Source organism: Panthera tigris, chromosome D1 (genome assembly GCF_018350195.1).
Source record: "Panthera tigris isolate Pti1 chromosome D1, P.tigris_Pti1_mat1.1, whole genome shotgun sequence".
In the NCBI taxonomy this organism is placed as follows: domain Eukaryota; kingdom Metazoa; phylum Chordata; class Mammalia; order Carnivora; family Felidae; genus Panthera; species Panthera tigris.
The window spans coordinates 70,773,688-70,788,144 of NC_056669.1; the positions used below are offsets into that span (position 1 = coordinate 70,773,688).

Genomic DNA, 14,457 nt, shown 5'->3' on the forward strand with positions numbered 1-14,457 from the left:
AGTGTTCCAGAAGGTCTCAAGCAGGATAAAGCCCCAGTTGCCTGAAGCTGTAACCTGCTTCTTACCATATTCTGTAATGGTTTGTCTTCCCTTCCCTGTCTCACTTCCTCGTTCCCTTACTGACACAACTCTCAAATGCTTTGTACTCAAATTCTTGTCTTGGGTTATGCTTCTGGAGAAACCCAGTATGAGACAATGGTTAACATTTATATAGCACCTACTAGTTGTCATACACTCTTCTTAGCACTTTATATTTATTACCTATTTAATCTTCACAGCAGCCCTATGAAATAGGCAATATTATTATCCTCATTTTACAAGGGAGGATCACAGAGAGTTCAAGAGGCTTGTTTGTGGTCAAACAGCTAATAAGGGTGAGAGCCAGAATTTGAACAACAGGCAGTCTGGCTCCAGAATCTATGCATTTAACCACTACTCGATTCTGTCAACTGTGATGTCCAATACTAGCTAAATATGGCTATTTACATTTAAATTAATTAAACATAAATTAAATTAAAAATTCAGTTATTTGGTTATACTAGCTATATTTCATGTGCTCAAGAGCCACATGTGGCTAGTGGCTATTGTACTGGACAGCACAGATATAGAACATTTCCATTCCTGTGGAAAGTTCTATTGGACAGCACTGTTATGCAAGACCCTCTTTTTATACCTATGGCCTATCTCGTATTTCTTTAACACCATAGAAACACTTACCCAGAAACATTCTCTATATAGGACATACCTGAGGGCCAAAAAAGATAGGAAAATGAATTAGAGCTTTCTAGCATTACTCATAAGAGAGATACTCAGATCTTTCCCTTAATCCTCCTTTTGATTTGCTCCAGCCAGTTCTATTGAATCTGTTCCTTTTGTTTTCTTGATGGTGTTGAATTCGGGCAAAAATTCAGGTGGTGAAAATTTGGGTTAGATGGGCCCTGAGGCTCGGGGCAGATATATTAATAGTGACTGGAAGAAACTATCAAAAATCAAAAACATGATCCTGAGATGCTGAGTAAGAGGATCTCATAGGCAACTGAATATGAGTAACTAACATGCTAAGATGAATCTAGAATAACTGAAAATAATGGTCCAAGAGTTAAAAATCACAGCATTTGGGGTCAGCAGGTATGGAGGTAAATAGCTTAGCTAACTCAGACCCTTCCTCAAGATGCAGCACTGTGACCGATGTTTTTTTTGATGATGTCTGTGAGTCATCCAGAGAAGGTTAAGAGGAGAATGTATGCATTAAAAAGGGTTTCCATCCAAAGTGACTTTTAAAAAGGTTCATTTTTCATTAAAGTACGTTTCATTTACCTGATAATTTACCAAAACTCTCATTTTTTCTGAAAGTGCTGAATGCAGGAGATTTTACTCTAATTAGCTTTACAAGAAAGTTTTAAGGACCTGTATTTCTACTTCCTTTGTAGTGTGGAACAATGCTCTCAGACAGGGAGAAGACAGTCAATTTTGGTCCTGCAAGTCTGAGCCAAGAGAGAATTTTAATCATCTCAGAGGAACCCAACCTGAGTAATTCCTTGACGTCATTCACTGAGTCTGTCCACTTCTCAGAGTGACCAGCTTGGGTCCGGGCCACCATGCTTTGCTCATTCTCTGGCAGGGACAGACAACTCTAAAAATATTCTCTAGAAGGGACTTCTGTGGGTTAAATATTGGCATCTACATTTTTCTGGGGTTTGGGAAAAAAGCCTTTAGGCAGGCGGCCTGTGATGGGGAGTGGGAATCAGCTGAGGTCAAGTGCCCAATAAATTGAGTCTAATTTGAGGGCTCTGCAAAGATGTCTGGATCTCCCATTCTTCAGCCAGTCTTCTTAACTGGCTTAGTAGAAGAGAAAGCATTGTAAAGGCATACATTTCTAGTATAAACTCTAATAGGGTAGGGAAATCCATCAAGAAGAAAGGACCCAGGACAAACTCAGGGCTTTGATCACTTGGTTGCCTCTGTTGGCGGAGATACAAGATGGGCTGAAGATTGGAGTGCTTGGAAGCCTTTAAGCGGAGTACTTAGACCCAGGATTTCTTTCTATATCCTATACAGTGAGATGACTATCCCTCCTGGGTGCCAGAGAAGAATGGAGGATTACCATAATGAATGGTAAAACTCAGCCTCCTTTCCTACTCATTGGCTTATACTCTACCTCAGCCCCCATCCCACTGACCCATTCAGGAGATTGGAAGACTCTTGGGACATATCAAAAGCCAAGGGAAAAGTCTTATAACTACTCATAGTTTAGGGTTCCCCCCTCAATAAAATGGGGAGGTTGTTTCCATCTAATCACTCTATATTCAGGCCCACTGATGGACAACTCTGCCATTTCCATATTCTGATTAGCAGTTTATGACCTTCCTCTTAAATAGAAATCAGCAGTCAAGGAGAACTAAAAATGTGAAGCTACCCTTTAATGTGAGAAGCACCAAACAAGTTTGAACTTATTCTCTGTTTTCTTTACAAATTTCCTAGGAGAAATATTCCTTAGGGGATATTTCCACTAGGGAAAAACAAAACCTATGTTTAACAGCTTCAGAGACCTAGGAGAAGATGTTGTATCCATTAAATAAAAGCAGGAGGATATAAAAAGTAACTGTCGCAGAATAAAAATGAAAAAGCTCTTGGAAATTAAAAATATGATCACGAGAATTTAAAAGGCAATGAAAACTTGAAAAAAAAAACCCAGAATGTTGAACCAAAAAAAGAAAAAAAAGAAAAAAGAAAATAAATTATCAAAGAAATAAAGCAAGAAACTTTCCTTGAAGTGAAGGACATGAATTTTCAGATTATGAGTGTTCTGTCAGTACTCATAATAAATAAAAATGGTCTACACCAAGGCACATGATCATGATATTTTAGAACATTGATGAGAAGGTTCTGAGATAGAGAGCTCGAATGCCTATGCCAAGAAGAAGAAAGAAAAGAAAGAAAGAAAGAAAGAAAGAAAGAAAGAAAGAAAGAAAGAAAGAAAGAAAATAGAAAACAATGGACAATATTTTCAAAATCTGAGTGAAAATGATTTCCAACCTAAAATTCCATCTCCAGAAAATCTATCTATCATACAATGGTGAATGTGCTCCACCAAAGTGAGAGAGGAAACTGAGAATGAGGAACAAATAGGATCGAGGAAAAAGGAATAAACTGAGATGAGCAGAAAGAAAATTAAACAAGTGGAAAGTGAGGGAATTCCTGATGAAAAGTGAAAGAAATGTATAAGGAAATATAATCAAAGTACACTATGTGCCTCAGCTGGGAATAAATCATATTTACATGGCTTAATAACGTAAACCCTGAATATCCTTCTGTCAAATGCATATCTGATATTATCACATTGGGAGAATGTAAATAGGGTAGGGATATGTTTTATTTGGGTAGAGGGTGATATTCAAGGATTTCTGTTAAATACATCGTTTTAATACAAGCATCAGGAAGGCATGAGTTTTTGTTTTGTCCACCATGAATTGCTAGTACCTAGAACAATGTCTGGCACATAGTAGGCCCTCAACAAATATTTGTAGCATGAATGAAACTTTCTTCTAAGGAATATTTCTCCTAGGAAATTTGTAAAGAACACAGAGAGTAGGTCAAAGTAAATGAAAATAAACTTCAAGAAGGTTAGTACATGGAATCTGTTTCTCTCTAAAATTGTAAGACTAGCAGTTTCAAAATTTAAAAGTAATTACATAAGATAGTTAAACTGAGCATCAAAATACTTGAGACAATTTAAAAGCACAAGAAACTTCTATGAAATTATTCTTTATAAATCTTTATGCCAGCTGGTTTGATTGGAGATGCCTTGGAGCTCAGAACAGTTCCAGGGAAGTCAAAATGTAATTTTCTCAATTTAGAAAGCAAGTTATTGTATTGACTTTTTCTTCCATTCACTCACTGATATAATACAAGGATGGGGTGAGGAAAACTGCCTTGTGTGCTTCTGGAGCTAGTGAGCTTCTGAAGAGAAGAAGCCCTCAGTACTTGCTCTCATAACAGATTCCAGGACACTGATTCCTTCCATTCAATAAAGAGGTGCGTCTTTGGACCAAGGATCTGTTTTGCCATCTAATGGATCTAAATTGGGTCTATTTAGTTCAACTTGGCTGAGAATTCACTGCCAACTCTTACTGTAATGAACCCATGGAACTCTTCACTCATTCATCCTCTTGCTCACTCCCCCTTCACTGGACATTTGCTGCACACCTACTGTGCGCCAGGTACTGTGCAAAGACAGGAGGAAGAAGATTATGTCAAATAATTCTGGGTGCTTGGAGCTAAAATAGCCGGCCCTATTGGAGCTCGCAAGAAGATGTTCAAAGCGCGGATCCAGGTATATTGGTGTTAAGATCTGCCTCTGGGTCGGGTGCACACTCTTGTTAGAGTGCAGGCAGCTGATCCCAGTTCAGCCCTCCCAGCCCTCAATCCCAAGGACTCAAAGTTGCCCCCAGATTCATATTTGTGGGCCTCCCGGGGAGGCCAAACCTCGACCTGACTCCTCCCGCGCGCCTCGCCAGCTTCCCCCGCTCAGCGCGCCACTAACTTCGTCCAAGCTAAGCAGCTTGGGGCTCTAGGGTCCGGGGCCTTACGGATCTTCTCTCCGACCCCTCCCCCCTCACCTTCGTCCCGACACGGGCCCAGCGATTTCTCCCAGTCCCCAGAGCTCAGGGGTGGGGGTGGGGGATGGTCCAACCCCGAAATGCTAGAGCGGGCTACGTGCTCTGCCAGACCTCAGAGACGGGTGGCAGTGGTCCGGAAAGAGGCGGTGTGGAGGGCAGAGGCATCAGTTAGGTAGTGTCTCCCAGCCGTGCCTTTCCACTCCTGCTGGAATCCGGGGACAGCGACCCAGAGGTCTGTCGTATTTGCAGGGCTTTGGAAAGAGGAAGGGCCCTGTCCCCCCTCCGCGTCCGCTATGGCCCTGGGCCACGTTGTAGGTGCCACGCTGCGTTCAGGGGTTAGGGACGACTCTGGGTCATGAAGCCACTGTGCACTCTGCCTGCTGGCGTAGCAAGAAGGCCCCGCAAGAGCAACTGGCTTTGAGGGTCAGGATTCTTTGGGATGTTGCGTGGAGTTTTTGTTGCCCAGGTGCTAGAGGACAACCCGTCGTCGCTCCGAAGGCAGGGTCCTGCAACAGCAAGACAGACCCACAGGGCAGCCCCTGAGCGCCTTTCTGATCTGCAGAAGCAGGAAGCACCGGCGGGTGGGATGCCGCGAGCCTCTGGGCGAGGCTTCTCTAGAGGCTACCCGAAGTTAGGAGGGGCCCGAGGGAGCTTTGGGGAGGCACAGCCCCCATCCCAAGAAAGGGCTAGCCTAAGGTCCGGAGGGTGGGTGATACTTCTTCACTTCTTCCCCACTGCCTCTACCTGCCAGTCCACTCTGCGCCCCTTTCCGTAAGAGCCCGGGATCTTTTCCCCTCGCCCGGGTGCTGTGAGTACCCGCAGCGCCTACTCCGAGAAACTGCCTTTCCTCAAGAAAGGAGGTAGAGGCTGAGTCCATGCGCCCGGATGTGCGTGCTTGGGGAACAGTGTGCACCCGTGTGTGTGTGTAAAACGTGCCTGTTTCCTAAAGCAGAAACCCTGGGGGCTGCTTTTGGGTCTGGGAGAAGTTGGTTCGGGTTGTTGCGCGCGCGCTCACTTGCAAACAGCTCGCGAAGGCGCGTCTGTTGCAGCAAGTGCTGGCTATCAACAGGAGTGTCCGTGTGTTAATGCGAAAGGCAGAGCTGGTGGCTGGGGACCAGGTGTTGAGCCCGGGACGTGCGCCCCGCGGGCAGTGTGAGCGCGCTCACCAGCGGTCTGTAGCTGAGAGGGGCGCGTGTGTGAAAGTCTGAAGTCTGCCCTTAAGGCTTGCAGCACCGGCTCTCCTTTGCGGGACCGCGCAGGACGCGCGCCCGCTCGACAATGAAGAGCTTCAGAGAAGTGGGGCAGGGGTATGGAGCGAGAGGGGCAGAAACCTGGGCACAGGCTGTCCCAGCCCAGCAGCTTAGCAAACAGAAGCCAGAAGCACAGGACAGCTGTGTAAACCAACTCCGGCGGCGCCGCAGTGCAGGGTCCTGGGTTAGAGGGGGGCATGCTGATCCCACAGTCGAGGTTTCTGGAGTAGGAGGGAGATGCCTAGCACTACTTGTAGCCAGTGGCAGCTTAGCCCCTTCCCCAGTCCTCCCGACCACTCCTACCGGTCCCAGAGAAGTGAGGCGAAGGAGGCTTGGCTGGCTGCCAGACTAGAAGCAAAACGACTTTGAGGGGTGCAGGGTGCGGGGGCGCAGGTGGCCTGGGGGTGGGGGAAAGTGCGGAGGTTATCTCAGGGGCACCCAAGGTGGTCCAAAGAGATCAATGTTTCAGGGCCCCTCTTCCCTCCCTCCCCCAGCCCCTCTCTGCTCCATCCAACTCCTTCACAGTGGGCTATTTCAGCTGAGATCCCTTTTAGAACCCAGGACTCCTCGGGGTCCAGGTGGCCAGAGGAGGTCCTTACTGGCATAGCAAGAGGGGCTTCAAGACTAGAGTTCAGGCACCAAGACAGTGAGAGAAGCTCTGGTCCCTCACTGTGGCTGACTCCAAACTCTCCTCCATTGGCCCTCATTTTCTGGACGTCGTCGAAAGCTCTCCACCCCTCCCTGCCCTCCCGCTCTCCAAGCAATGACCTCATTGCAAAAGACAGCCAGAGCGGATGGTTCCCCTCCCTAGAGAACCAGTGCAGGGAGAGCGAGCAATGACGCCACTGGAGCTGGGTCGGTCCTGGCCACTTTGGATTGGCCGCGCGGACTCGTGGGGACCCCCCTCCCACTGTCGCTGGAATAAGAGCTGAGAGCTCCGCGGGGAAGACGCCCGCAGCAGGCGTTGTGTCCAACGGGGTGGACCGGCCGCTCGCGCTCTCCAGAAACTCGTCTCCAGGTGAGGAACTCCCCCCTCTGCCCACTCTAATAACTTGCCTCTGGATTAGTTCATCTAGTTTGCTCCATCTGTCTGCCTTTCCTTTACCTCTCACGGGCATCGCGGCCCACCTACGGCAGGTGCTCCTAGCTCTCTGTCCCGCTCAGGGGAAGGGGGGCGGTTGAGAGGAGAGCATTTTCTTCTAATTAGCACAGGTGGAACTTCAAGCATTCCCAGGGTTTGCCTGGGCGCTGGAAGCTCCGCGAGCTCAGGTAGGCGGGTCTGCGGCCCCTTCGTTAGAACCCCTGGGCGTGCAGGATCCTGCTCGAGTTTGGTCTGGGAATGCCCTGCGCGGTCTGTGTCCTGAGGGATCATGTTTGATTCTCGGGACGTGCAGCCTTGAGCTTTCTTGTGAGGCGCCGCCAGCCCACGAGCGTCCCTGGGGCACGGAGGGGACCTGCGACTGTGCAGTCAGCCGCGCAGGACAAGGGGGCTCACTTCCAGATGCTGGCGCCCAGCACCCACTGCCAAACTGCGCTCCAGCGTAGACGGGCTGGGCGGGCAGAGCCCTGACACACCGGTAACTGCATATTAAAATCTTCCTCGAATCCAAACCCAGATACTGGGTGGATCGACCAGTGCTCCTTTCCAAGGTACCCTTCTTGCTTTCCTGTCCCATGCGTTAGTGCCAAGTCCAAAAGAAAGGGGTAGGTGGTCCTAGATTTCTCAGTTCCTGAGAAGACTAGAGCAATGGGAGAACAAATTGACATTAGGGTGGGTCCCAGCTTGTTTTCTGCAAAGGGCGGAAGGAAGGTGTGGGTTTGTGTGCATGCATGCACTCGTTTGTGGCTTCTCCCCGATTTCCACAGAACTCCACCACACCCTGAGACACTTGTCTCTGCTCTACAAAGCCATTCATTGCACTGTATCTTTTGAGATTCACAGCAGCCCATCTGGCAAATGAATGGAGGTATGGGGAGGTAGGGTAACCCGAGGCCACAAGACCTGCATGGCAGAACAGGCACTTAGGTCTGTGGGCCCCAGGCCTTGCTTGGTCTTCGCGCAGTGGTAATATCATTCTCTCTTTACAGAGAGGCAGCATGGGCTTCGGGAAGTCCTCCCCCTTTCTGGCTTTCAGCATCTTGGTCCTGTGCCAGGCAGGCAGCCTCCAGGCGGCACCATTCAGGTGAGACAGCCGGAAGCCACAGAACACTCCCCTTCTACTGCCCCTGGGCTGAGGCAGTTTCTGTGCCTCTGAGGTCACAGCAGCAAGGCTCCTGGTGCATTAAGACCCTCAGGTGGACCTCAGATTGGGCCTTGTGGGCTGGGAGTCGGGGGAGGGGGCACATCCTCAGGGTAGGTCACAGGGACCAGGAAGCCTTGCTACTTGTCATGGGGTGGAGGCAGTCAGGGGCTCAGAGCCTCTCTTGGATTTGCTTCCCCCCTGAAGGTCTGCTTTGGAGAGCCTCCCAGACCCCACCGCACTCAGTGAGAAGGAAGGGCGCCTCCTGCTGGCTGCCCTGGTGAAGGCCTATGTGCAGGGGAAGACAAATGAACTGGAGCAGGAGCAGGAGCAGGAGGAGACAGAGGGCTCCAGGTAAGGCTCCCACCCTGCCCTGGCATATACCCCAGGAAATACAACATCTGGCCAGGGCACCAGCAGGCTGTGGTTGTTCATCAGGCCCTGGGGCCCAGTCATTCTCAAGCTCTGAGGAAGACAGAGGTCCAGGTGTAGCTGAAGAGACTGTGGTTAGACAAAAAGACACATTCCTGAAAGCTTTTAGGAAATGAAATGGGGAGGTATGGAATCACTTACTCGGGGGAATTGGTCTTGCCCTAAGGAAACTCCCAGCATTGGCTGACTTGGGACCGGTAAGTGTGAAGCCAGGGGATGGACTCAGCATATCTCAGGATGTTTTAGAAATTTAACCTGTGTGTGTTGTTCTTTCACACCCACGAGGAGCCTTCATTGCACATTTGCAAGGTGAAGCCAAAGGCCTTGCAGAGGGTGGGGTCAGGTAGAGCAGTACCTGAGGTAGGTCTGGGGGCTTGAGATGTGTAGGATCTGTGGAGACGTGCATGTTGTCATGGGGCCAGACGCCCTTCCCCAGCCCCACCTCCCCGTGTCCCCTGAGCCTGGAGCTCACGCCAGCCCCTGGCCCGGCCCCGGCACTGCCTGGCATGTGCTGCACCTGCATCTACCCTAAGGACCTCTCTGCAGAGCAGGGACTGAGAAGCATGCGGAAGGCTAGGAAAGGGCACCCCTTCCCCGCTGCAACCCTGCCCCACGCTGCCCTGGCTCAGCAAGCCTCAGAGTTCTCCTAATGGAGGATGTGTGAGCTGCCCTCCTGCCTGCCCCTCCTGCCTCTGCTCCAGGTGCCCCTCCCTCGTCTAACTTTCTGCATGACTGCCCTCAGGGGCAGGCCTGGCGCATGGTATTGTCTGGCATGTCTTTTCCCTGCAGCCTGGACAGCTTCCGAGCTAAGCGGTGCAGTAATCTGAGTACCTGTGTGCTGGGCGCATACTCGAAGGACCTGAACAACTTTCATACATTCTCTGGCATCGGCTTCGGGGCTGAAACACCTGGCAAGAAAAGGGACATAGCCAGCAGCTTGGAGAAGGGCCAGTAACCCTGCTTTGGGGTGCCCCAGGATGGCAACCAGACTCCTTCCACTCCTTCCTGATTTCCCTTCTTGCTCCCATTTTTGAACTAAATGCATGCAGATTCCACTTTGATTGCTCTTCAAGCTGGTATTGGTAGCTTTGCTTATCACAGAGAATATGGGGGACCTCAGGATGGAAGGGAAGAGAGCAGGACTCATAGGCCAAGTTAGAGGCAAGAGTGAGGGAAGCTTCTTGAGATCCCAGAGGATTTCATGGTAGAGTCCCCCAATTTCTGCTGCATCCTTCATGTTTCATCATTGATGAATAAACCTATTTTCTAAAAGGATTTGCACTGTGGTGGTCATTACTCTGGTCGTGTCCAAGGCTTGAGAGTACCCAGAACCTATCTATGCTTAAAAGTAGCGTTAGCCTCAGGGTAGCTGGGTACAGGGCTTGGTGAGTGGTCCTTGTGAACCAGTTCCACCGTCAAGAACAGGTGTGCTGAGAAACAGGTAAACACTTCTGGGGGAGGACGCTGTTTCCCTCTTCTCACAGCCTCTTTCAGGTAAGACGTCAGGGAATTTTCCTTTCCCATGGAAAGTGGTTTTGATGGTGCCTGTGGCTGCTCTATGGTTTCTCTATGCCCCTTGCATGTCTTGGGATTGGGCTGGGCCTTTGGTGACCACTTCATCCTGGTTCTAAAGAGACTGTATGTAAGTGACGGTAAGTGCTGATTTCAGTACATGCCTCATGGCTTGACACTGGGTTTTTTCTTTTCTTTTTTTTTTTTTTTAAAGTTTTTATTTAAATTCCAGTTAGTTGACATACAGCGTAATATTAGCTTCACGTGTATGATATGGTGATGCAACACTTCCATACAACAGCCAGTGCTCATCACATTGGCACTGGGTTTTTTTCACGAAGGTCTTTGGGCAGGGCTCCTAGCAAAAGCTGCCAGGCCACTTCTCCTAACAGCTTTGATAATTGCATTTAGGAGAAACACTTATTCTTAAGCGGTATGTCGAAGAGCTGAAATTCTCTTTATGAAGGCCTCAGGGGCAGGCTGGCAGGCTCCTGCCCCTTGCCTCTCACTGACAGACCTCTTCTTTCCCCATCCTGCAAATCAGCGTCACTGCCCAGAAGAGATCCTGCAACACTGCCACCTGTGTGACCCATCGGCTGGCAGGCTTGCTGAGCAGATCTGGAGGTGTTGTGAAGAACAACTTTGTGCCCACCAACGTGGGCTCCGAAGCCTTTGGCCGTCGCCGCAGGGACCTTCATGCCTGAGCAGCTCAGTGACTCCAGGAAGAAGGTGACTGCCCTTTTCCGTTGGGTCGGAGGGGAGGGGATTTGGGGGTTATGAGCCACATTATGAAACCCACTGGACCTGGGAAGGGTCTTCAAATCCCTTCTTTCCAATTCCATGCTTCCTTCTCAGTGGTGAGATTCTTCCACAACTCAGCCTGAAATCAGAGTATTGACACAGGCTGCAGACATGCAGCGTCATCTCTCTGAGAAGAGAAATGAGAAATAAAATGCTTGCCAAATGATAATTGCTTTTTTTTCCATCATCTGCCTTAAAAGCCTGTCTACATCTCATACCTATAGGTTGTAAATGCTGTTTTCCTGTACATTTGTGTTCTTTTTATAATAATTGTGGTTGTTTCCTTCTTGTCCTTCTTATTTGCCAATGCCTCCTTCTTCTCCTTCTCTACTTCCTCTTCCTTCTTACTTCTTTGTCTTCTTTTTTTATTTTATTTTTTTCCCATCTCAGGTCACCATGAAGCTGAACTCACCACTTCTGTTAATTTCTGTTGACAACACTTGGTGGGAAGGCCCCATGGAAGATATACATGTTTGCATCCCAATAGATACTGAAAAAAGCACCTTTGTCACTTACAAGGAATGAAAGTGAATGCAAAATAAGCTAATTCCATATGTATCGTGTATCCTTTTTATATTTGACTCTGTGTGTGTCAGTGTGGTGGTGGCATCTATCGTTGGATTATCTGGTAGCAAACTGGTTCTTTGAGAGCTATCCTGTTGATCACAGCAGCTCTGCAAACCTTAGGGGGACAATAAGTCATTGCCTTTGTGGCCTCTGGGGACATGTGGTAATGGTGATGCTTTGCCTTGTTGTCTAAGAACATGACTGTAGACTTTATTTAAGGAAATCTCAATGTTGTATCATTTGTGAACTTCATCAAGATTAAAAGCATATTTTGGATACATGTGTTTTGAGACCCTGGTGATTCATTTCAACTTGTTTCCCTATGTAATAATAATAACACTAACAGTTGACATGTTTTGAGTGCTTACTCAAATTGGGACAGTTGATATTTTAAGACAGTGTTTTATACGTATTAATTCATTTAATCTTTATGACAACTCCACAAAGGAGATACCATTGGTATTTCCATGTTGCCTCTGAAGAAACAGAGGCCTGGAGAAGTGAAGTCCAAGGTCACATAGATAGAAAATAGTAAACTTAGGCATTGGTTTCCAGAGCCTACAGTTGAAACCACTGCATTATATGCTTCTTGACAATGGCTTCTGATGAGTTCCAGAGACCTATGAGCTGTTCTTTGACCTAACTGCCTCACATGGCAGACCCTCAGATTTTGAAGACAAATGGACCGTGTTAAAACATACAAACAACCTAGTCTTTATATAATAAAATGGATCCCTTTTACCCATTGCTTGGTGCTACATGTTGGAAAGTTTGTGTGCCCTCCCTCCATCCCCACCCTACCCTGCCTAGCCAAAAAATTGTATATTGAAACCTAAGCCCCAAAGTGATGGTCTTGGGAGGTGGGAACTTGGGGAGGTGATTAGGTCATAAGGGTCATCCCCTCCTGAATGGGACCAGTGCCCTTTCAAATAAGGGTGGAGAGAATTCCCTTGCTTCTTTTGCCATGTGGGGCCACAGTGAGAAGAACTGCTGTGAGTGAGGAAAGGGGCCTCCACCAGGTGTGAATCTGCTGGCGCCTTGAACTTGAATTTCCCAGCCTTTAGAACTGAGAAGTAAATATTTGTTTATAAGCCACCTGGTCTGTGGCATTTTGTTACAGCCGTCCCAGCAGACTAATGAAGACACTTGGCTTCAACACATGATCCTTTTATGGTCAATGTTATTACACCTATGTGCCATCTCTTACACTGCCCAGGTGTATTGTAACATCTATAGATCCATAAATATTTCCCCGTATATGGGAGGGACGTTTAAACATAACCACAGTCCCATTTAACAACTAAAGTAAATTAACATTAATTTCTTAATTCCTTCATCTCACATCCAGTCATGGATCAAATTCCTCCATTATCTTGTATATGTGTATGTTTGGTGTCTGTATAAAATCAGGGCTCAGATTAGGTCTCCACATTGCTGCTGGTTTATATGTTTTTTGTTTTTGCTGGTTTATATGTTTTAAGGCTCTTCTAATCTAGATGTTGCCCTCCATTATTTTTTTTCCCTTTTGCAATTTATTTGTTGGAGGAACTAAGTTATTTGTCCACTGGGGTTCTCCACACGTTGAATTCTGATGACTACATTTTTTTTTTAAGTTTATTTATTTATTTTGAGACAGAGAGAGAGAGAGAGAGAGAGAGAGAGAGAGAGAGAGAAAACAGGGAAGGAGCAGAGAGAGAAGGAGAGAGGGAATCCCAAGTAGGCTTTGTGCTGTCAGTGAAGAGTTCAGTGTGGGGCTTGATCCTACTATCTGTGAGATCATGAACTGAGCTGAAATCAAGAGTTTGACACTTAACGGACTGAGCCACTCAGGCATCCCTTGATGACCACATTTCTATGGTGACATTTAACATGTTTCTTTATCTGCTTTATTTGTTGTGAATCAGTGAATGAGGAGAAAGAGAAGTTGGAAGCGAGGTCTGAGAAGTAATGAGGAGGGAAGATCATATCATGTAGGACCTTGTAGGGCATAGGAAAGACGTTGGTTTCCTATCAACGTTTAGTCAGTAAAACAGAAACCACATCAATAATTTTAATGGAAAGAATATAAGAAACTGACCAAGTAGGGGCACCTGGGTGGCTCAGTTGGCTAAGTAAAAAAGTGTCTGACTCTCGGTTTCAGCTCAGGTCATGATCTCATGGTTCTGTGAGTCTCAGCCCTGTGTTGGACTCTGCACTGACAGTGCAGAGCCTACTTGGGATTCTCTCTCTCTCTCCCTCTCTCTCTACCCATCCCCTCTTACACTGTCTCTGTCTCTCTCAAAACAAATAAATACATTTAAAAAATGGAAAAAAAAGAAACTAAGTAGGGTTTAGAAAAGATGAAAGAGAACAAGAGTTAGTGCAGAGATAGAAAGTGAAGGAGGCAGCTACCATCCTCAGGGCTGGGGGAACAAAGATAAGAAGAGGTCAGGCACTGACAATCTAGAACCTTGGAGAAGGATGCTCAGACCACTGAGAAGAGAGGTGGGCAGATGTGGGATCTTTGAAAGGGTGTGACAAAACTGTTGGAGGAGTATGGGAAAACGGAACCAAACTGGAAATTTGGAAACGTCTTCTCTGCCAGACCACTGGATGAAGGAAAATGCAGCTTGCAGAGTCCCAGCTCCAGCATCTCTTTAATTTAAGCATAACGTTTTAAATTTGCACAAAGAAACTCCATTCTGTGCACAGTTCTGTGAACTTTCACAAATACATTGACTTGTGTCATCACCTCAATAGATACAAAAGTTTCATTGCTCCTCAAAAGTCTGCCATGCTTCTCCTTTGCAGTCAATTGCACCACTGCTCACCCCCGGAGACAACTGTTATGTCTGTCTGTATAGTGTATTTTTTATATTTTAAAATTAAGATATAACTGACACATAACATTGTATTACTTTTATGTGCACGACATAATAATCTGATATTTGTAGATATTGTGAAATGGTCACCACACTAAGTCGAGTTAGCATCCATCACTACACATTGTTACAATTATTTTTTCTTGTGATGAGCAAGACCTTTTAAGACCCACTC

At 47.2% G+C, this 14,457-nt stretch overlaps 2 protein-coding genes across 3 annotated transcripts in view; both read left to right on the top strand.

Moving 5' to 3' along the window:
• Positions 1 to 6,680: 6,680 nt before the first annotated feature.
• LOC102968670 (calcitonin) lies at positions 6,681 to 10,577 on the top strand. Of its 2 annotated transcripts, none has more exons than XM_007083246.3 (4): positions 6,681 to 6,887; positions 7,958 to 8,052; positions 8,317 to 8,463; positions 9,331 to 10,577. In XM_007083246.3, exons 2-4 carry the CDS (start codon positions 7,967 to 7,969, stop codon positions 9,494 to 9,496), a joined length of 399 nt encoding a protein of 132 aa, XP_007083308.1. In that variant the 5' UTR covers positions 6,681 to 6,887; positions 7,958 to 7,966; the 3' UTR covers positions 9,497 to 10,577. The 2 variants fall into 2 exon arrangements, with proteins under 2 accessions (XP_007083308.1, XP_042813959.1); XM_042958025.1 differs by lacking the exon at positions 6,681 to 6,887 and adding an exon at positions 7,141 to 7,836.
• Positions 10,578 to 10,652: 75 nt separating this feature from the next.
• Positions 10,653 to 14,457, top strand: part of INSC (INSC spindle orientation adaptor protein) — a 159,465-nt gene continuing 155,660 nt past the window's right edge. The window contains exon 1 of the mRNA XM_042958024.1: positions 10,653 to 10,782. Coding sequence (XP_042813958.1) covers positions 10,750 to 10,782 — 33 coding nt within the window. The 5' untranslated portion in view covers positions 10,653 to 10,749. The remainder of the gene's footprint in view (positions 10,783 to 14,457) is intronic.

Excerpts from the sequence above, each read along its gene's own strand:
- LOC102968670 (XM_042958025.1), top strand. Across the intron at positions 8,053-8,316 it reads CTCCAGGCGGCACCATTCAG|GTCTGCTTTGGAGAGCCTCC; the intron begins GTGAGACAGCCG and ends TCCCCCCTGAAG. Across the intron at positions 8,464-9,330 it reads GAGGAGACAGAGGGCTCCAG|CCTGGACAGCTTCCGAGCTA; the intron begins GTAAGGCTCCCA and ends TTTTCCCTGCAG.